Source organism: Panthera leo, chromosome F2, assembly GCF_018350215.1.
Source record: "Panthera leo isolate Ple1 chromosome F2, P.leo_Ple1_pat1.1, whole genome shotgun sequence".
In the NCBI taxonomy this organism is placed as follows: Eukaryota; Metazoa; Chordata; class Mammalia; order Carnivora; family Felidae; genus Panthera; species Panthera leo.
This window is the reverse complement of record NC_056695.1, coordinates 71,673,358-71,696,997: the sequence shown is the minus strand read 5'-3', so window position 1 is coordinate 71,696,997 and position 23,640 is coordinate 71,673,358. Positions and strand designations below refer to the sequence as shown.

General features: G+C 39.3%; 1 protein-coding gene across 6 annotated transcripts in view; it reads left to right on the top strand.

Annotated features, from left to right (window-relative positions):
- Positions 1-23,640, top strand: part of CYRIB (CYFIP related Rac1 interactor B) — a 133,080-nt gene that overhangs the window by 66,491 nt on the left and 42,949 nt on the right. For 3 of the 6 annotated variants that reach the window (XM_042923181.1, XM_042923188.1, XM_042923185.1), the window contains 2 exons: positions 13,636-13,674; positions 13,897-13,915. In XM_042923181.1, the coding sequence (XP_042779115.1) occupies positions 13,636-13,674; positions 13,897-13,915 (58 nt within the window). The remainder of the gene's footprint in view (positions 1-13,635; positions 13,675-13,896; positions 13,916-23,640) is intronic. The other 3 variants (XM_042923184.1, XM_042923189.1, XM_042923186.1) reach the window with 1 other exon arrangement.

Genomic DNA, 23,640 nt, shown 5'->3' with positions numbered 1-23,640 from the left:
GCGTTTTATTTAATTTTTTGAGAGACAGAGACAGAGCACGAGCAGGGGAGGGGCAGCGAGAGAGAGGGAGACACAGAATCCAAAGCAGGCTTCAGGCTCTGAGCTGTCAGCACAGAGCCCGACGCAGAGCTCGAACCCAGGATCGTGAGATCATTACCGTAGCTGAAGTCGGACACTCAACCTACTGAGCCACCCAGGTGCCCATACATAATTTTAAAAGATTGAAGTTTAATCTCTGGCAGTGGGGGGCCATTACAGGTTTTGAGTTTGGGGAGTGACAATGTCACAAGTTTCAGAAAGCTACCTTTACATTGGCTTAGTGGAAATTTGGTATTTGAAAAGGGCACACCGAAATTGTGTGGGAAACTGGATTGTTCGATGAAATTATATAAATGAGGGGTTTGAGGACAGGATTTTGAAAAGAAAACTGGAAAGAAGAAATTTTCAATTGACAAATGGACTCTTTACAGAAAGGAAAGCAGCGCACTTGAGGGTTAACTGTGGCTAATAACTACGTGGTGGGATTATGGATTTTTCTTCCTCCTTTTTGTGGAAAATTTAGTAAAGTGCTAAATATGTCAGGTAATATGTTGAAATGGAGCTCTTTTTTTCTGAGTTTGGCCCTCGGTCAGTAGGTACACATTTTTAAAGAGAGTTGTAAGGATACCATGCAGGTCTTGCCAAATAAAGAGCAGGAAAATGCTCTAGTACCTACCCCATCTGTTAGTGTAAAGATTCAAGAAGTTGGAAATTAGAATAGTTTTTGAACAAGGTTGTTGGAAATTGGAAAAGTGTTTGTAAACCAAGTTGTTAGTGTGCTAGGATTTTTTTAAAAAATATTTTTTAAATGTTTATTTTGAGAGAGTGAGTGTGGGGGAGAGGGAGAGAGAGAATCTTACCCGAGCTGTCAGTGCAGTGCCTGACGTGGGGCTCCATCCCACAAACCAAGAGATTATGACCTGAGCTGAAATCAAGAGGCAGACGCTTAGCCAGCTGAGCCACCCAGCTGGCCCTGTGCTAGGAGTTTCTTCTAACTTCCCCCCTCCCTTCTTGGTGTGCTCCCCCTCAAGTACAGAAGCTTTCTGGTAACTATTTGGATGGCTTAATATGTAACTCTGCATTTCAGGGGAGACAGCGGATATATGTTTGTTTCACTGTGCCCTAATGAAAGATAAGCTATCAGTGCTGGTGGCACAGCAAAGCGAGGTTACTGTATGGGTGTTCGGCCCATCCTCCCAGAGTTCTTTGGGGGAAGGTGCGTGTTTCCTACAGACCGGATGAGGGCTACTAGGGAGGGGAAGCTCATAGGATTGGGGCGGTGTGAGGCAGAGAGGGGGGAAGAAGTGGCTGGATTCCCGCAGGAGATGCATTATCCCGCATCAGGGTATTACAGTGAGGGATTCCCAGTGCCGGAGTGGGGGAGAGCTTCCGTGGGACTCCTGAAAGCATTCTCTCAGTAGATCAGTTTTAAATACTTTTTGAGCTGAGTGTGCCCATGCCTTCTAGTGACACTTAACTGCTACCCCAGGGTTAGGAGAGTGGAAGGGAGGGGCTGTAATGCCTGGGGGTAGCCAGCTGCAGGCCCAGCTGGGACGGGGCAGAAGCTGTAGCACTGGAAGAAAAATGTTGATAATTACACTAAACTGGGTCTATCAATTTCTAAATTCTGACAGTTTTTATAACTCAAAAATGACCAGAATCATAGGCTTGCCTAAATAAAAGCTCAGGGACATTGAACTGTCACCACAGAATAAAGGACAGAGGTAGATAAAAAGTTGCTTTATGGTTACATCCCATAGGTTCTGCTTGTTCAGGGTGATGGCTACAGTTGTTTTTTGTAATAAAGAAAACTATCAATGAAAACAAATTTTTACAGGAAGAATGTTCCCATTGAGGCATTTTATTGTGGATAAAATGTCATTATCTTTGGGACCAGGCAGATCTGTGCTTGAGTCACGTCAGCCCTTATTAGCACTGACATGAGGTAAGTAAATCAGCTTTTGAGGTTCGTTTTCCTCCTTTCCTTTTTTTTTTTTTTTTTTAAGTTTATTTACTTTGAGTGGGGGGGGGGGGGGAGGATAAGGAGAGAGCATCTCAAGCAGCCTCCTCTCATCAGCACGGAGCCCAGTGCGGGGCTCGATTCCACAACTCTGAGATCATGGACTGAGCCACCTAGGCACGCCCCTCATTTACTTTTTGTGGAAAGGGTAACATCGTCTGGTTTTCATTGTTTTATGAAAAAATTATGGTCTCTAGCAAAATGCCTGGTACAGAGTAGGTTTCGCAAATATTGATAACCCCTTTCCCTCCTTATTATAGTGCTGCTTTCTGAAGTTCTAAATACATTCTTACTCTCCTTAATATCTGCTTTGCTTCTTCTAAATGTATTCCTTCAAAATATCAAATGGATTAAGGGATTTAGTATGACGACAGGCTACTATCCAGGATGTAAGAAATGTTGATTTTTAGTATAACTGAAAATTCCACTTTTGATTTGGAACATGAAATATTTTCATAAAGAATGAAAAGTAATTTTACTTGTTTTTCAGTAAGGAAAGCATATGAATTAGGGATCTAAAGAAAAGGTAGGCCCAGGTAGAGAATCTATGCAGTACTGTTCTTGGGGCACTTTAGAATGTATAACACGAAAAAAGGTGTTTTATTGCAGAAAGAACACTTTGTAAGAATCAGTTATCACTTTAGTGTTTTTTTTTTTTCTTTCTCAAAATGTGTTTCATTGTTCTTTTTCTGGGAAGTTTTTTTAAAAGTTCTTTATTAGACTGATAACATTTTAATGTGATCTTACTATTTTCTCTTCTTTCTGAATGTTCTACCTTTTTAATGTTCAAATTTTATACTGTGAAACTTAAACTTTTAATAAATTTTAAGGTGCCTCTTAAAAGTCTCAAAAATGATTTCTGTAATCTTTAATTTCAGAGTGTCTTTATTGTTTATATTCAGAGTCCTAAGTTACATTCGTAACATAGTTAAGTTTTGCTTATTTGTAGGAATGACTTTAAATTAGGAAAGAAATTATGGTTAGCTTTCTATAGGAGTCCAGAATATTCTTTAGAATTCATTCAAGAATCTTTGGTTAAAAGTTTGAGACACTTACAAGTTAATTTGGATGGAAGAGGAGTTTATTGCATGATGGCAGGTAGCTCACAGAATTGGTGGTGGTGGAGAGATTAGAAATTAGATTAGAGGTTCAGAAAGTGAGCAGTAACCACAGCAGGGCAAGCAGCAGGAACATAGAGCCCAGATTATGTTGCAGTCACAGTCTGGTTAGGACACTGTGGCCCTGGTCTCTTGTTGCTGTTCCTCTGAATGATTTCTCAAGTATCCCTGGTCTTTGGATTGCGCTCTCCAGATGGGAAGTGGTGGGGGTACAGGGAGGGGCAGTATTTGTGGGCTGACCTTCCCTGACCTCCACACTTGTGCTCCATTGACCCTCTCATCATATTTTCATTTGGAGGCTCTTTGCTTGGCAAATTTAACATGGCCCAAACTGAATGCCTAGTTTGGAGACATTTTAACTTGTTGATTTGCTTTCTCTTCTTGTGTTTGTAGTGTTTTGAGAATAATACACTCAGATACACTGTTTTAAACATGTTAGCACCAAATACTATGTGTGCATGTACACAGTGATTTCAGGAAATGACAGTCCCTTCTTATTACATAGAAGACAACATGAGGCAATATACATACATCCGTATGCCAAAATTTGGAAATACTGAATGTTTTCCACTTGATTATCTCTGCAAAACCTCTAAAGGTTAGGAAAGCCAGTTCCATTAAAGGATTACCAGCTCTTTTGAGAGAAATAGATAAGGTTAACCTGTGTGATGTGATGCTTTTGTAGTTGTGTGTCCTGATGTTTTATCTGTTGAACCCATTAGATAACCTGTGGCCATTCGTGGCCATTTCATTCTTAGGAGGAAAGCCTGTAAGATATGGAAGGCTGTTTTCAAAAAGTGAAGAGGGATGCCTGGGTGGCTCATTTGGTTAAGCGTCCAGCTCTTGTTTTTGGCTCAGGTTATGATCTCACGGTTGGTGAGTTTGAGCCCTGTGTCAGGCTTTGTGCTGACAGTGCAGAGCCTGCTTGGGATGCTCTCTCTCCCCCTCTCTCTGCCCCTCCCCTGTTCTCACTCACTCTGTCTTAAAAATAAATAGGTAAACATTTTAAAAAAGCGGAGATAACTCCCCCCACCATTTCATCCCAGGAAGTGTAGGGTGTAGCATGTTGGACTGTGTCTTTTTAAGATACGGCTTTAACACATACATCTATAATTTTCGATCAGTAAAGAGTTAGTACGTGTTATTTTTTGAAAATGTTTTCCTGTCATCTGGTTTGTAAATTTAGGCTCGAGTAGTGAAAATCTGGAATTATCTAAACTTCAATAAAGAAATAAAAGAAGAGCAAACAGGTCAAGTTTCAGACATACACAGCATACGGAATGGTACTTGTTGAAAAAATTGCTGTGTGTGTGTTTAGTCACACTGGAAGGTCTTACCCATTGTTCTGTAGAAGTCTTGACATTGCATCAGTCTTGGTTTAGCAAAGCCTCTTTCTTAAAGATTTTAGTGTTCATCTATTAGGAGCCCCTTGTTAACAATCAGGTAGATAGTGCTTAAAAGGTCTCTTTCAGGAGAGAATATTCCCTTTTCTAGATTAGTGGATATGCTCATACTTAAAAAATTTGTTTACTTAAAGCTTACTGAATTTAAGGAAAGTCTTTGAAAGTTGTTAGCGGTGGTGTTTGTTGTTGTTGTTGTTGTTTTATTTTGTTCTTAAACATACCAGGCCAACTCAAACATCATTGTTTTCTCTGAGACTGTGCCCTAGGGATAAGTCCATTACTCCCCCATTTTCCCATTGCAGTTTATCCATAGAACTTCAGTTCTCTAGCATTTTACTTAGTTACACTGTATTGTAGTAAGTTTTTTGTATGTCTTCTCACAGACAGTGAGCTTCTGGGGGGTAGGTCGTGGTTTATTCGGCATTTTATACTCTGCACTGCATACCGTATCTGACCTTTTGGTGGTCTTCTACTAATCTTTATTGAATCGCCATTAGGAAGCAATTCACATAAGATTGTGGCAAAGCATTTTTAATAGTCTTTTAAAAATCTGTTATTTGATTGTTACCAAGACAGATAGCTGTGCAGTAATATCACATATCAGATGCACAGTATCTCCCCCGGAGATACTAGATCTCTAGATACCAGTTATCTGTTTGCTGCAGTTACTTTGTCAGCTTGGAAAAACCATTATCTATAAAACCATGGTGGACACATTAGTCTATTTTATTTAAAGTCTCATTATTGCTTTAATTTTAATAGGACAAGTTGCACATTTTTCTAAATTTTTGTCAGTTGCATAGCACCTGTATATAAACCATTCTTTATCACTCACTTTCCCAAACAAATCCTTTTAGCAGAGTGGCCAATCTTGTGGGACTATAACTCTAAACTAGTCGTGTTTACACCAGGCTCCTTACATCTCTTATCACGTTGTTTGCTAAATCACTCATCCATTCATTCAGCATATACGCACAGGAGATTCCAGTGTTTCCAACATTGTGCTTAGTGCAGGGTATATGATAGCAACGAGTAGGCTGTGATAACTGCTTTCAGTCCTGGGAAAAAGCCATTTTGATGAATACAGCGATGTGTTATGGGTCCCATTTGAACTTAACCCACAGTTGGGATATACTCTTCTCTCAACTCACACTGTCCTCTTCTCTAAATTTCTATTATAATTGTAGACTGTAATGATAATATAATGTGGACGGAACTAGTATGGTCTTGGTACTTTTTATACATGCAAGTATTGTTTCCATGGGAAGTCATTAACCTTTTTCAGGATAAAGATTGTCTTATTACTTTGTATCATAAGCACTGCTGGAAATACAATAAAAATTTTAATAATGTGGGATTAACACAGGAACTCATACTCTGGTGTTCTTAAACTGGGCCCTTAGAACTACAGGGATGGTGGGGCACCTGGATGGCTCAGTTGGTTAAGTGTCTGACTCTCGATCACAGTTCGGGTCTTTATCTCAGGGTCGTGAGGGAAAGCTCCACGCTGGGTGTGGAGCCTACTTTTAAAAATTAAAAAAATTAAAAAATTAAAAAGAACTGCAAGGTTTGTAGTAACAGCACCTATGCAGAAGGAGTACGCTTGGCCTGACGTGACCAGGTAAGACCTGGCAAAAGAGGCAGACAGTGTTAAGAGGTGCCCCTCATTCTCTGTGTCTCTCAGTCTTAGGGGTAAGTTTGTTTGATTTTTTAAAAAGTTTTTTATTTAATCTCTACACCCAACATGGGGCTCAAACTCACGACCCCGAGGTCAAGAGTTGTGTGAACCAGCCAGGCACTCGTTTAGGGGTGGGTATTTGCTTCCTTTCTGCAGATGAAGACATTCAAGCTTTGAGAGACTTAAGATTCTTGTTCCTTATGGACTCTTTCTGTCAAAGTACATTATATATGGATGCATATTTTTACTTGGAAGATGCTTAAATATTTGTTTTGGTTATCCAACTCTCTGGAATTAGGAGAGCAGTGTATGACAGCCAGGCACAGAGTTTTTCTCCCTGAAGCTTAGAGGCCAGATGTGGATCAGGTCTGTAATGCTGGCCTGCTTGATGTCATGCTGCAGTAGCCTGAACTACACAGTGCCCTGGCTTATATTAGTTGTGCACAACAAAAATTGTCTTTAAACCAGCTAGATTTTGCAAATTACTTCTGTAATGTTTAATGATGTATTAATAATTAAGAAATTTTAAGAGTGGGATGGGAGTATTTGATTTTATTAGTGGTTTCTAGTTTTCTTGTGTATATGTTGGTTGGAATAGGCTTTTTACAAGTATTACATAGGTGATTCAAAATACAACTACAGTATCTGTATTTTGAAACGTGTGGTATGCAGTTTAGATGCAGCATGAGGACATGTTGCACTTACAACATGCTGCGAGAGCGTTATCTCTGTTTTGGCACTTTGTAAGTTATTGCCGTTAAACACTAGCTTATGTTACATATTTCCCCAGTAGGAAAAAATGACAATTTAAGGTATGAACTTAGCTTTGGGACTTTGGATCTCCCAACTTTGAACTTGTCTGTGTTTCTGTTGCTATCAGGTTTGTAGTTCAGAGGTATTCTGCGAAGTGCCATGACTGTAGAAAAGCACATGACTGGATGCACATTGTATGCTTTGCTCCCGTGTGTGTGTGTGTGTGTGTGTGTGTGTGTGTGTGTGTGTGTGTATTTTATGTTGCATGTAATTAAAAGGGAGCAATTGGCTACTTCTTTTTTGTTGTATAGCTGGATAATAGGGAGCGAACATTCGTTTTATGTCTTGACCACATTGTCATACTTCTGAGTTTGGATTTGCTTCCAACATTTATCCATTGTATTCTCCATGTCTTGAAATGTATCCAAGAATTCCTGTTTTTTTTTTTTTTTTTTTTTTTAAAGTAATCTCTACGCCCAACATGGGGCTCGAAATCACAACCCCAAGATCAAGAGTTGCATGCTCTTCTGACTGAGCCAGCCAGGTGCTCCCCCCCCCCCCCCCAAATTCCTTTAATATAATTTTCTTCTCTGATGTTACTTCTTCTGGGGCATCTGCTTCCTTTTCATCACAACCACTTTCTTCATTCATGTTGGTAAGTTCACCTTCACAGAGTTCCTCTTACTGGCATGTCTAATTTCTCTGATGGCAGCACCGTCCGCTTTCTTGCAACCAGCTCGCTCTTTGGCAGCTTCATTTATGTTCCCTTAGAGTTGGACTTCAGTGTTACCACTTCTGTGTTTTTGCTGCCCTTTTATCTTTGTTGGCAAATTCCCTCATTTGATTATTCATTTTGTAAAATGCGACGTGGATTTGTCAGCGGGAGACAAGGAGGCAACACCGCTACAAGTGTTGCAGTCTGTGCATGATCTGAGTAATAGATGTTCAGTGAACAGTCTCTGGTATTTGTAAGAAATGATGTGGTTGGTCACTAATAATGATGTAAAAGATGGGAGAAAAGGATAAAACTATAAAGCATTCTGTATTTATAGGATCTTCATTTTCCATTACATTTTAAAGAGAGTAGATATTTAAAAAAAATTTTTTTTAACGTTTATTTTTGAGACAGAGAGCATGAACGGGGGAGGATCAGAGAGAAGGGGAGACACAGAATCTGAAACAGGCTCCAGGCTCTCGGCTGTCAGCACAGAGCCGGATGCGGGACTCGAACTCATGGACTGCGAGGCCGTGACCTGAGCCAAAGTCTGACGCCCAACCGACTGAGCCACCCAGGCGTCCCTAGAGAGTAGATATTTTAAAAATAGGGGCGCCTGGGTGGCTCGGTGGGTTGAGCGGCCGACTTCAGCTCAGGTCATGATCTCGCGGTCCGTGAGTTCGAGCCCCGCGTCGGGCTCTGTGCTGTCAGCTGTCAGCACAGAGCCCGGAGCCTGTTTCAGATTCTGTGTCTCCCTCTCTATGACCCTCCCCCGTTCATGCTCTGTCTCTCTCTGTCTCAAAAATAAATAAACGTTAAAAAAAAAAAAAAAAATTAAAAAAAAATAGCATATGGGTATGGTTTGTATGATGATGATGATGATAATTACAACGGCATGTTTTAAGTGCTAAACATACAGTAGTAATCATGGCGTAAGAAGACATAGAAGACTGAGATTTGTATTCAGGTATTTGAGCTCTGGCGTGTCTCAGACAGGGATGCTCTCAAGTGTACTGCCCTTGAGATAGAACGTCAAAATGGATGGCTGTATGTTCTTGTAATTTGATGTTGAATAAGAGAAGTAGTGACCATGTTCAGTAAAACTGGCATTTCTGTTCATCTTTGCACGGTCTTTGACATTACTTTTCCTTTTTGCAAATAAGGGAAACTGACGCTTAGATGACTTAATGGAAATAAATGGAAATCTGAATCTACAAATAACAAAACAGATGCTCAGAGAACCTAATAATTAAGTGAAAACTCAACCCAGGTTTATCTTATTTTGGAACCAGTGCTCTAAACCATTTTGTTATATTTCCTTTTTATTATTGGGGAATATAAAGTTTTTTATATACGTGTTTACTGTTTTCTCGCTCTTATGAATTATCATGTTAATCATTTCCTCTTTTGATGTGATTTTTAATACATTTATATGAACATTAAACATTAAAATATTTTGGATTTCCTTAATTTATAATTTTTATATGATTTGACTCTGTCTTTCCAAATTCTCATCCAAAGATAAGCAAGGCATTATTTTTGAGGATTTTTTTTTTGAGATTTAGTCTTGAGAAATTAAACTCTAACCCATCTAGAATGAATAGACTTAGAAGGTTGTATCTCAGTTTTTCATGGGATTGTTTCAGTACCATTTATTAAATAAAGTTTTCTTCATTGCCCTATGATGGTTACTTTATACATTCCTCATATGGAATATTCTCTTTGAACCTTCTACCTTCTTTTCCTGCTTGTCCAAATCCTGTTCATTTTTAAAAATCTGTCTTAGCTACTAGGGCTTCATAAAACCTTTCCTAATACCTGATTGCCATGCTTTACCCTTAGCTGAAATATCTTTTTAGTTGCCACAGCTCTGTATGTAGATATTTTTCATGAAACCTCATTTTTACCTGGAAAGTTTTAATTGCTACAGTAAGAGTGGACAGACACTTCTAGAGAGTGCAGTACATCTTTTTCATCATAGCATTTCCTTGGGTATTTATTTTGGGACTATATACAAATAGATTTTCCAGTAAATATTTGGAGTGGTTTTTTACATTTATATACAATTGGACCGTTGTGATTTCTCTGTTCTCTTCCTCTGACTATATATCTGTGTGAGTTCCACACAATTTTAATTATTAATGTGTAAGACTGGTTTTTTTCTTGTTTTTTTAAAAAAAAATTTATAAGCTTGCATGTTTCTTTTTTTCTTAAATGGATTTGGGATAACCTTTTCAGTTTCTTAAAACTTAGGTATTTGCCGGAATTCTCTACTAATGCATTTTCATAATATTGTCTGATCTGGAAATGTGGTCGATAGGCCCTTTAAATCAGTTTCTATTTTTTTTTTTTTTTTTTTTCTAAGATGGCTTTAAGATCGCTTTGCGTTATGTCAAGGGGAGCTTAAACAAATTAAATTGAATTCAATTTTATCATATACCCAAATGAAGGAGGAACAGTGCAGGTTGCATAACCAGTTAGACTTAGGTATCATCATTTGAAATGCTGCAAAGCTGTAAATGTGGTTGACAGAATGCTCTGAAGTCATAGCTTTTATGTTTTGCTGGAGGCAAAGGAATTTTAACACTTAGTTGAAGAACGTCTAGGTTTGCGGATTTTAGATGCCTGGATTATCTCATTTACATAGCATCTAATATTCATTATTTATGAGGTGACAGTTGATTTCTAAGGGTAAAAACAATTACAAGTGTTTTCTTATTTCTTGATTTATTAAGAGACAGGATGAATAGATTTTTTTCCTAGTGGTTTTATGCAAGTGGCACTGGTTTTTCTGCTCTGGTTTATGAAATGGCCAGCCAAGCCACTTGTTTTGTTTATTTCTGGGTGGCTTCGGTCTGCCTTAGAGAAGTAAGTTTGTTTTTGGCAGAAAAAGCAAAAATGTGTTTATTCATTCCATTTGTAGTAACATTGATCCAAGAGGAGCTTTTGAGGAAAACCAGAATGGTTCGGCTTTGAACATAAATAGCTCCCATTCATCTCTTAACTGATAGGAAAAAATAAAAGATTAGGATTAATAATGTATAAATTACAGACAAGTCCTAGAGCACAAGTTGCAAACTGATGGTTCATCAACCAGATGGAGCCCTCAGACTGTTTCTTCAGGCCTACTGATGATTTCTAAAGCTTAATTAGGTGACAACATCTAAGACTTGTTTTATGTGAATATCCAGCACCAGATCACCTGCATTTTTAGCATGGCATGTTAATAGCCATGGCACCCCTGAGATTAAGTATGGACATTTGTTTGCTTCTGATGTTCCTGTAGCCAACTCCAAACTCATTTAACTTTGCAGCCCTTGTTCTGGAGGCTCTTGGTTTAAGAAGTAATAGCAAGTAGACTTAAGGCTGCTCATGCAGCAGAACCCTCAACTTTGAGTTAATAGGAGCTGGAATAGTAGGTGTGAAGATTTTAAGTAACGAGAGGGTTAGTGGAATGTGGGATGTGTGAGAGAAAGAAGTTGCAGAGGAAGCCAGGGTTTTTGCCTGAGCAACTGGAAGGATAGAGAAGCCATCAACTGAGTTGAGGGAGACAAAGTGTACGAGGTCTGGGGAGGGAAGCTGAGTAGTTTAGTGTTGATATGTTAAAGTTGGAGGTATCTGTTAAAACATCCTCGTGGAGATTTGAGTAGGCATCAGTGGCTATGAGAGTGTGGAGTTGGAGAGAAATGTCTATACTGGATAAGTAAATTTGATATATGTAGTTGATACGTAAAGCCATGAAGGAATGAAATCACAAAGGGAGTGGAGGACCCAGAACTGAGTCCTGGGCATGTCAGCATTGGGGGGTTTGAGAGAAGTTCAGCAACAGAGATTAAGAAAGCATCCATTGAGGTAGAATGAAAAGGAAAGGAGTATGGTGTCCCAAAAGACAAGCGTCCTGGTTTCATCCTAAAAGCAGAACCTGAGACAGGGACTTTTTAAGCAGATAATCTATTTGGGGACCTGTTAACAGGAAACAAGTTGGAGAACGGGGGCAAGTGAAACAGAGGGGAAGGAAGGTCAGTGCAAGGGCACATTATTAACTGGTCACATCTGTGAGCCACTGGGACTTGAGCCTGAGGAAGTCCTTTGAGAAGACATGAAGAATATGCCTCTGCGTGCCAAGGAGGGGGGTGTTTACTACCAGATCCCATTCCCCAGTGGTCAGGGGTTGCCCATAGTGTGTTGGTGTTAACATCTTCACACTTCGTTTGCATGTCTCAGGATGGCTGAAAAATTGCTGTAAGTCTCTCTTATAGCAGAGCCTGTGAGCAGAAAGTGAGCCCAGTAGTACAGTTAAGGGGTGGTGCCTCGGAGTGAATATGTGAGGTAGCGCACAAGAGGTGTCCCATACAGCCATGTATCCTCCATTAAGCACTTGGCATTTAGTCCAGTCTCCTGCAGAGTTTTCAAGATGGTAGCTGGCCACAACTTCTACATTAGACTTACAACAGGAGGGTTAGTGAATAATGTTCATTTTTGCAGTTCTCTACCACTCAATCTAGATTTGCCTTATCTTCAGCCAGTACTTCAACAGGTGGAGGCATCGTCCTGGTCCAGTGACTCAGACCTTCTTCTCCAAGGGATCAATGCCTGTAGTTGCCTTAACCTTGTTGGGCTATAATTGTTGCAGCTGCTCATTTACAGTTATTACTGAGCACGGCAGCCCCAGTCGAACCCCCTAGGTTCTGGATAGATTCCCTCCTGTCCCCATTGTGTGACAGCAGCCATAAGTTCTCATGTTGTTAGGGTCACTTTACAGGACTTCCCAATATGGTAACTCTTTCCTTAGCATGCTGGTCCAGTAAGGAATCTAAGATAATCAGGTGATAGTTGCCTGAGAATTCTTCCTGTGTCTTCTGGCAGAAACTTCTTTTCAAGTCTCCTACTATCGGAATTTCTTAATCCAATGGAGCTGAAGGTTGCCAATTGTACTTCCATCTGCTGGTTCCAGGACTTTTTTTTTTTTTTTTTTTTTTTAAATCTGTCACAGATACAGTACCACATTTCAGCCTTTAGTAGACAGTGTGTCAGATCATTTACCATCTTGGAAGGCAGTGCCCCAACCCCTCTAAATTTTACTAAGCACATAGAAATTGTATGTTTGTTAAGTCCAGAACTCTGGTCATAGAATAAACAATTGGGGAAATAAGTGTTTACATAAAGGTGAGTAGTTACATTAGTCAAATGTGTCCCCCTACTCTGTACGAACTAAGCTAGTTTGCTGTAGTGGTTATAGTTGCTCTCAGTTGTAAAGTTAGAATAAGATCATTCTGAAGATTTGATTTTACCTAAAAATGTTTTAGGAGTTGAAATCGTAAAGTCATTCCTATGGAGGACTTCATGGTTCACTTGAGTTTTGCCTGATGTGCTTCTGGCAAGTAATAGGTTATGGTCATGGAATTATAAGGATCTTAGTACCTTTGGTAAAACTAATTTTTTTAATACATTGAAAGGAAGTGAACTTAAATTATGATAATAGTGTAGAAGTAGATCTCTTTGATAATTTTAGGCCCCTGTTGTAAGAATAAAGACAAATTACTAATTTTCTTCCCTTGCTGCCTCCTGCTTCATAAGCTATGATGAGCACTGTGTACTTCTCTTGATACAGACTTTTAGTCCTTGAGTGTCTTGAGGGTGGCAGTTAGGGTGTCTCATCCAAACCTGTTGGTGTTTCCCAGGGCTTCACATAATGCCTCACTCTTAGTAGGTTCTCTGTAAACAGTTGTTGATTTAATTCAAGGAGATGCCTGTACATACATATACATACACACACATATGTGTATAGCATATTCATGTGATATGTGATGGCATTCATAAACCTTATTAAAGTTAGTTTTTTAAAATTAAACATGTTTTAAACTATAATAATGTTTTAGACTTTCTTTCTTTTTTCTTTCTTTAAACAGATAGAAGGACAAGAACAGAATCACCAGCACTGGCTGAAGGTAAATATGTCTTTGGGGGAAATGATAAATTCAGATACAAATGAAAGGTTATGATCTGTATAGAAAATTCCTTTGGCTAAACATAATTTAAGGAAGATGTTCTATATAATATTGAACTGCTAAAAATATCTTTAGGAAATACCCTATATTGTTTAGTTTCTTGGAACAGGAAGTAGGGAAAAGTAATTAGAACTTTTTTTTTTTTTTTTTTTTTTTTTACAGCTTTCTTTCAGTAGAAGAGGTATGTGTTTTTCTTTGAATTCCCTTTTAAGCCATTTTAGCTATCACCAGTATTGTTAATCAGGAAAGGTCTAACATAATTCTGGTGGTTTATGTATATGTTAGAAAGGAAGAAGAAGTTTTTACGCACTTTCTTAAATAAGAATTCTCCCTATTATTGGTTTTGGTCCTTTTGAAAAAGTCTTTGAAGTAAAGAACACATCAATAACAACAAAAAGTTACTGATGCAGGGTTCTGAGTACTTAAGCATTTTTAATCCTGTAATTGTTTTAATTATTACAAGTTAATAGGTATTTGAAAATGTCATTTTCTGTAGACATACTTTGTGTTATCAAGTGAAAATGATCAGCTTAAAATCTCTGTGCTCTTCCTAGTCATAAACAGAGATATTTACATTTCAAAACTTGCCTGTCATTTTACTAGAACTGATAAGACAGTTACCGTGATGATCTTTTGGAATTGTAATTACCTCACCTACTCTGTATGTTACAGTGCAGGAGTTCTCAACCATTTTTTGTGCCATGGACCTCTGGTAATCTGGTGAAGCTTGTGAATCCCTTCCCAGAACAATGATTCTACAAATGATTCATGATTTTATGAAGCAAAATATATATGATGAAAAAAGAAATTAGTTATATTGAAGTACAGCTAACAAGTACTAAAAATGCAAATTTTTGATAGAGTGATATATATGCTTCTCACATTAGAGAGTGAGCTTTAGCAATAATTCTGTGAAATACTGTAGTTACAGTGATGAGTTTGCAATAATTATAGTATAATATGAAAGTACCTGTGATTTCTGTTGATGACAAGTTCATAGGTATTTCTAACACTACTATACTTTGTTGCCTATAATCTTGATTGAAGGACTTGCAGAACTTCATATAGAGGCTAGTGAAAAGGTTCCCATCCAAACTCACAGGTCACTGAATTCTTTCTCTGGATCCCAGATTAAGAGCTCTTGTTAACGAAAAGTCGGTTAGACCTTTCTTTGTCCATCATATTTGAATATGTGTAGTTTTTTATGTTCTATCTAAATAATCTTTTATTTATTTATTTATTATTATTATTATTATTATTTTACATTTATTTTTGAGAGACAGAGACAGAGTGTGAGCAGGGGAGGGGCAGAGAGAGAGGGAGACACAGAATCCGAAGCAGGCTCCAGGCTCTGAACTGTCAGCACAGAGCCCAACGTGGGGCTCGAACCCACGAACTGTGAGATCGTGACCTGAGCCGAAGTCGGACGCTTAACTGACTGAGCCACCCAGGCGCCCCTCTAAATAATCTTTAAGAAGTAGAGTTACACCGTCTTGCGAAATATCCTAATGGTGTAGCCTAGAAGTTCCTGAAATAGTTTTGAAGAAACTTCTGTTTGCTGGTAAATAATCACAGAAACAGCATGTTCTGTGGAAAAGATAGTTGAAGATAAGTGGTAAGCCTTGGAGAGTGCCCACCTTCAGAGAATTCACATTCTGATTCAAGGAACATGAAATTAACACGTAGAAAATAAAATAATCGAGTTTGAGATGTCGAAAGTTTAACGAGAGAAACGTCCATAATTAAATTCCACAGGAAGGATGCAAATAGTGAGGTCTGATGCCTGTGTTGCGGAATCACAAAAAAAGGTCAAGACTTGTGAAAAGTCACCAAGTGTTTTACAGTTATCTCAGCAGTATGAACTGGACAGTGTTCAGGTGCCAGCCTGAGCTAGAAGAGCCCAGAATGGTGTCACTGAATTTGACAAATGGTTGTTCAGCACCTTGCAGCTGACTACAGATGAAGGGAATGGCAGATCTTTTGAAGCTTGGCTGAGAGCAGAAATGGCACCATTACTTGTCTCGAAGGCGACATGTTGGGGCATCTGACTGTGGGGTATTTTTTGGTAGATTTGTTCTGTCAGTGTGATCTGCTGATGCCGTATTTTAAATACGTTCCTAAAGCCTGCACTGTCCAGGTCATTGGATTAAGCCCCACTTTTTAAAAACTGATTTGCCACTTTTGCCAAGTCACCAAGTTTCTATAGTCCTCAGTTTCTTTCTATAAAATTAGAGAACTGAGCTACATGATTTCAAGTCCTGTCACGAGCCCTATATTCGGGGCTGATTTTCTACCTTTTCTCATACCGCTCACTTCCTTCCTCTTTTTCCCTACCAGCAATGTTCGAAATATGGTAAAAGTACTCAGAATTGTTAAGTGATTTGAGCTTTGATTTAAATAAATATTGCCTTAGTAAAAACTGTGCGAAACCTTAAATCTGTAATTATTAGGTAACATACTTAGTTCAAAAACATTTTTAAAAATTTTTTTTAATGTTTTATTTATTTTTGAGACAGAGAGAGACAGAGCATGAGCAGGGGAGGGGCAGAGAGAGAGGGGGACACAGAATCCGAAGCAGGCTCCAGGCTCTGAGCTGTCAGCACAGAGCCCGAGTCGGGGCTCGAACTCACGGGCCGTGAGATCATGACCTGAGCCGAAGTCGGACGCTTAACCGACTGAGCCACCCAGGTGCTCCTCAAAAACATTTTTATGATGTATACATTCTTCATTTTGGTCTGCTGGATTCTTTTTCGTATTATAGGAGATACGTATTGTAGGAGATATAAATGTAGAAAGATTATTCAAGTACATATCTTTAAGATGATACGATTACCAAAAAGAAAATTTGTATTTTGTTTTTGTATTCTGTTTGATTATGATGAGCCTGGAGGAGTTATATTTAAGCAGATCATTTTAATTGAAGTTCAGGAACAAGGGAAACATTTGTGCCCTCCTGTAATTTCACTGTACTAAATTCCTTTAGCATGCCAGGCTCAAACAGAAAGACCTGACAAATGGTAGGGAAATATGTAAGGACATTTCTTAGCATCTGTCATCTTTCTCTAGTCATCATAGTTTTTTCTTAAATTTCTTTTTCTGTGAGAATTTTATTCCTGACTTAGAAATGTTAGTACTAGTATTGAATTAATTTCTTTCTGGAACACTTAATATTTTCCTTCACTCTTTTTGGATGAATTGTGTGTATTTTCATTTGTGACTAAGCAATATGGCCAAATGGTTAAGAGAACTGCTAGAAGACAGATTTGCCTGAGTAAGAATTCCAGCTTCATTGTTTACTGATTTGTTGACCTTGAGAAAGTTATTTAATCCTTTGACCTTCAGGTTGCTCAGAAGTAAAATGAGGATCGAAGTGCTAGGCAACCTCAAAAGTGGTTGAGGATTTTGTAAGATACTACTGTGTATGTATTACTTGGCATCGTGTGTGGCACACAGAAAGGCCTGTCGCTGGTTTTTACTGTCATTTGGTCCTGATAGCAAGGTGCTGGGTGGGGCAAAATGGTTTTGTTGCCCTTTGTTCCTTCAGTCTGTAATGTTTAAGAAGGTCCTTTGTGATGAGTATTCCTAAATATCTCCATTTAAACTTTATTCTCTTTCAGAAGCTCAATCCTTACAATTGCTAGACAGGAGAATACCTTGTTAGTAACTTTTTGCCTGTGTGAGTGTATGTATATTGTCTAATGGGTAACTTTCTTTTGACCTCAGTTTAACATGTTTTCAGATATTTCAGATAGTTACTGGGTTGTCACGTGGCACATGGACTGACTGTTTAGTTCTCAGAGGCCAGTGAGAACCAGGACTGATGAGGAGAGATTAACAAATGGGCGAATATCAGCTTTAAGACAAGTTTTGTGTGATTCTTTGCAGGATTCACGTTGGATTAATTGTGTATTATTTAATCATCGGCCGAAGTTTCTAAAAAAGTTCCTAAAAATTGAAATCTAAAACTTGAGTCATTTGAAAATCGAATGAGTGACTCTGGGTGTGGTCACGTAGAGTGAAATATTGAAGCAGGGGCTGCTTGGCTGCTTGGCACAGATGTTGTAGAATACGTTCATACCAAGTGTAAGTGCTTGAGTTTGAGTTTCCATTTTAGCACCTGTCGCATTTAGTTTGGGCCGCTATAACAAAATACAGTAAACTAGATGGCTTACAAATAACAAATTTATTTCCCACAGTTCTGGAGGCTGGAAGTCCCAAGGTCCCACTTCCAGCATAGTTGGGTCCTAGTGAGGCGTGCTTCCCGGTTCATACATAGCTGTCTTCTTCCTGTGTCCTCACATGGTAGAAAGAAAGCAAGGGAGCTTTTGGGGGTCTGTTTTATGAGGACATTAATTCCATTCATGAGGCTTTCACACTGATGACCTAATCACCTCTCAACGGGTTTAATCACATTGGGCGTTAGGATTTCAACATACAAATTTTAAGGGGACACAAACATTTATGTTCTTTTATACTTTTCTGTAGAACAGAAAGAGCTGATATATAAAATAGGCTCGATAGCAAAACCAGACAAGAAGAGAAAAAAATTATAGGTCAGTCTTATTTATGAAATAATCCAAACTGAAATATTAAACCAAATCTAGAAATACATTTTTTTAATTAAAAAAACTTTATTTAATGTTTATTTTTGAGAGAGAGATTGCGAGAGAGAGAGAGAGAGAGAGAGAGAGAGAGAGAGAGAGACTGTGCGAGTGGGGGAGGGGCAGAGAGAGAGAGGGAGACACAGAATCTGAAGCAGGCTCCAGGCTCCGAGCCGTCAGCACAGAGCCTGACGTGGGGCTCAAACTCATGAACTGCGAAAACACGACCTGAGCTGAAGTCAGATGCTTAACCGACGGAGCCACCTAGGCACCCCAAAATACATTTATTTTTTAATGACTGTATAGATTTGGTCCCAGGAAAGCAAGGATGGTTTAGCATGGAGAAATGTATTCATTTGGGGGAACCTGGGTGGCTAAGTCAGTTGAGTGTGCAACTTTGGCTCAGGTAATGATTTCACGGTTCGTGAGTTGGAGCCCTGCATCGGACTCACAGCTATCAACGTGGAGCCCACTTTGGATCCTCTGTCCCCCTAGCTCTCTGCTCACACTTACTTTCTCTCTCTCTCTCTCTCTCTCTCTCAAATAAATATTAAAAAAATGCATTCATGTCATCTTATGTTTTATAATCTCCTATTCATAGATTAAATGAAAAAAAATAGTATTATAAAGATGGAAGTTCTGCCTTGGAATGGTGTGTGTATATTTAATGCAAAATCAAGTCAAAATCCCATTAAGATTTTTGTAGAACTTGACAGTTACATGGGTGAATAAAAGGCCAAGAATAGCTAAGGCAGTTTTGCAGGAATCACTAGTTAAATGATCAACATAGACCTCAAGGAAAAGTGGATTACATGGGACAAAATGGTATCATAAACAAAGTTAAGACTGGGACACTGCGACATTGCAGACTAGAAGAAGATATTTGCGGTGTGTTTAGGCATCAAAAGATTAGTATCCAGAGTTCCTATCTAGAATTCCTAAAGCCCACCTGGAGGGGAAGGAAGGGTGTGAGTTCAGAAAACATACCACCCTGGGAATTTCAAACAGGGAATGAATTAATGTTAAAGTTTATTTATCTGTTTTGAGAGAGAGAGAGAGAGAGAACATGCAAGTGGGAAAGGAGAGAAAGAATCCCAAGCAGGCTCTATGCTGAGTGGGGCTCGATCTCACAACTGTGAGATCATGACCTCAGCCAAAATCGGGAGTCTGTTGTATAACTGACTGAGCCACCCAGGTGCCAGCCAGGCGCCCCTAAACAGGGAATTTAATACAGAGGATTGGTCACGAAGGTATTAGACTAGAGGAGCAGAGGGGAAGAGGAGACGGGGACAAAGAAAAGATGGGTGGTGGTACTGCCGCCAGAGATTAGCCGCTACCACTGCTCCACTGGAACCCACAGACTGCACTTGCTTCTGCCTCTGATCGGGGCAGTGCATACTGGCCCCACCTCATCTGACTGTTCTTAGAGCAGCTGCTGGTCTGTCCCAGCCAGAGACAGGGAAGCTTCTTTCTCGGTCCTGCTTTCTCACCCTCTAGTGCCTCTTACTGACGTAACCTCACAGCTGGCAAGGATGTTATTTACAGATGCTAAGCCCAGCAGTACAGAGTCCGGTGTATAGAAAGGTAGGTGTGGGAGAGATACTGGAAAAATAAATGCTACAAGTTGCAAAGAATGTGAATATACATTTTACAGATGGCCTGTAAACAGAGATATGGGCACATTTTTACTGGTAATCAAGAAAATATAAATTAAAACATCAGTGAGATATTTCACAATTTAAAATTTGAAGCTTGAGGTTTTGGAGGATGGGAGAGAAGAAAATCTTTACTAGTGGAGCAGTGAATTGATAGAAGTACTTTGGAGAGCAGTTTGGCACAATCTAGTCAAGTTACGGTTGCATTTTAATTTCCAGACTGCCGTCCAGTGGAAACTCTTGTACACAGGCCCAGGTATATACAAGTGTATGTAGCGTGTGAAAGGATATGTGTGTAAAGCATTCTTTGTTATTAGAGAAAAACTGAGAAGTCACTGTTCCTCAAAAAGGCTTCATTGACCTGTGGAATAGTGTATAACATGTCAGTAAGTGAACGTGGATAACACCATTGAGTGTGAGAGGTGGATTTTAAAGGAATATGTACAGTATAGCATTTACGAACATTGAAAAGCAGAACAGTGCTGTTTGTTTATGAATATGTACCTTACAGTAAAAAATTTAAAATACGTTTGGAAAGGAAGCATACTTTTAAGATTACCTTTAGGAGATGGAGGAGAGGAAAGTTGGTTGGGGAAGGTTGGGAGGTTAAGTGCCCAAAAATGTAGGGAGGTCTCTGAAGCAAATCTGGCAAAATGTCATTGCTTTAATCTGAGTGGTAGAGGGAGGCGGGTGGGGATGGGCTACATGGGTGATGGGCATTAAAGAAGGCACTTGTTGTGATGAGCATTGGGCGTTACCTGTATGTGATGGATCACTAAATTCCTCTGAAAACAGTATTACACTGTATGTTAGCTAACTAGAATTTAACAATTTGAAAAGAAAAAAAAGCTGTTCAGTCATCAATGTAGCATACAGACCACACACACACACACACACACACACACACACACACACGCAACAATCTGGGTGGTACAGTATGTGGATACATTTTTTTATGTTTAAATTATTTTCTAATTTAAAGAAATAGAAAACAAGAAGGACTTAAGAACCAGTCCTTCTGGGAAGTCTTTGGTTAGGTGTTCCTTTTTCTGTGTGTTCATTGTGGTGTTTGCCTGCTTCTGTATGAAAGTATGTCAGACCATCTTGTCTGGTTTCGTACACTTGTCTGTGAGTTCCTCGGTGCCAAATCTTCAGTATCTGTCCCAGTAATTGGCAGACAGGAGCTAAGGAAAGGTTGTTTGATTTAAAACAGCAGCAGCCACCAGCAGGCGCTGTAAACACTGACTACCTGTTGAAATGTGCAAGGTGCTACGGTTTTTATTTAATGGCTCATCCAGGGGCCCCTGGGTGGCTCAGTCGGTTAAGCGTCCGACTTCAGCTCAGGTCGTGATCTCACGGTTCGTGAGTTTGAGCCCCGCGTCGGGCTCTGTGCTGACAGCTCGGAGTCTGGAGCCTGCTTGGGATTCTGTGTCTCCCTCTCTCTCTCTCTGCCCCTGCCCGACACGCGACCTGTCTCTCTTTGCCTCTCAAAAATAAATAAAACATTAAAAAAAAATGGCTCATCCATGCATTGTTCCATGTGTATTGGAAAGATTTCAGGCACCTGAATTCCAATCCATTCGTTTTTTGGGAGCACCTTTGTTTTTTTTGTTGTTGTTTTGTTTTTAATTTTTTTTAATGTTTATTTATTTTTGAGAGAGACAGAGATAGAATGCGAGTGGGTTAGGGGCAGAGAGAGAGAGGGAGACATAGAATCCAAAGCAGGCTCCAGGCTCTGAGCTGTCAGCACAGAGCCCGACGCAGGGCTCGAACTCACGAGCTGTGAGATCATGACCTGAGCCGAAGTCGGACGCTCAACTGACTGAGCCACCCAGGCGCCCCTGGGAGCACCTTTGAATGAGTCATGTATGTTCTTTGAGCATTAGTGACTTTACATTAAAACATTTTTTAAATTATTGATCCATACAAAAGAATACCTTTATTTGTAAATGTGGAAGCCTAACAGACTCCCCTGAATCCACCAGTAATTGAAGAACTGAAATGTTACCCACACCTTTGAAGTTGCCTGGTCCTATGGGCTTGTTTCTCCCCAGAGATAACAAGTATTTAAAATTTCATGTTTATCATTCTCTCGAATTTTAAATATATATTTTACCTTACATGTGTATATAATTTTTCGTGGATTTCAAAATAGTGGTACACTTTAAGAAAGTGAGTTGACGATACTGTTTTTTGTCTGAGGACCATATTTTTTCAAGAAAAACCTTCATAATAAATCCTTGTCGGTAATTTTGAGTTTCAGTGTTTTTGTTTTTTGTTTTTTCGTATTCCCATCACCATTCTGTAAATTTCTTAAACTACTTGGAACTTTGTATCAGTCCTCTCATACCCTGTCTGTACCTGAGGCAAGACATTGTAGCAGGAAGCATTTCTTTTCAATCTACATTGAAAATTACCTCAGGCAGTAATTTGCATTGGTGGTTTAATTATTAATGGCTGGAAGCATGGAAGAGTACTATTACTAGTAATCTCTGAATCAAGCTCAAAGATGCCGTGACAATCTGGTGTAATGTTAATTTATCATGGTTCACTTCCATTTAGGGAGCAGTGTTGGTCTCCTGATTTATTGTGTTTATTGCGTATAGCCAGTCATACTAGTGAATCTTTTATTTAAAATAGTGTAAATGAGAGTTTTCGTTTTAAAATAATACTAAATCTAAGTGTATCCACTAGATGTCAGCATTAGGAAAGATGCAGTGTAACATATGTAGAGTCCTAGCCAGAGCAATGGGAGAGATTTCAGTCTAACAAGTACTGTGTGAAGTCATGTATTTTGTGAAAGCGTCAAGACTAGAAATCAGTTGTCCCAATTTCAGTTCAGTTGTACATTTATGTTACGTTTCTTTAAGGCAAGTAACTTCTCTCCATGTAATTACTAGACTAATGTATTGCTCTTGACGTGTGCTAGGGATTTATGGTGAGATTTTAGTACTTCTCTGGTGGTATTATGGCTGGGCACCTAGTAATACCTGAATCCTGCTTCTCCTTTACATTTTACAAAGGAAGGAGAGTCAAAGGATCACTTTATTAATAGCTACACACTAGTACCTGATGATGATAGATTAGATATTGTTGGTAAAGGTAAGGACTAAGCTCCTCTCTACAACTTCCTCTGTACCAGTCAGATTTCAACCAGGATAGCAGAAACCGTGCTAGGTATTTTTAAAAGGGATTTAACGTAAGGACTTATGTACACAAATGTTGGAAGCCTGAGCAAAAAGAGGATGCTGAGGTGTGCGTGTTTTTACTCACAACACTGCTGACATTAATTCTGAACTGTCTTCCAAAACCACTTCTGATACCAAATGTGCGGGGCTTTTTCCCCCCATGCCAGCCAATTCTCCCAACTCCCCAGACATCAACTGGGTGTCCTACAGTTCATTTTGATTCTGACTCGATGTAGAGTTTGTGTACAGACTTCTCAGGGTAAGGGCTTCATCCTACAAGACTCCGTTCCACTCCAGATGCCATTCACAAGTCTTCAGTCTCCTTTACTTCTGACCGTCCAGCTGTGAAAGGTGGTAGGGGTTCCCATGACTCCTTCCTCAGTTTGAGAATTTGCTATAATGGCGCACAGAACGCAGAAAAACACTTTACTTATACTAGTACCAGTTTATTATAAAGGACTT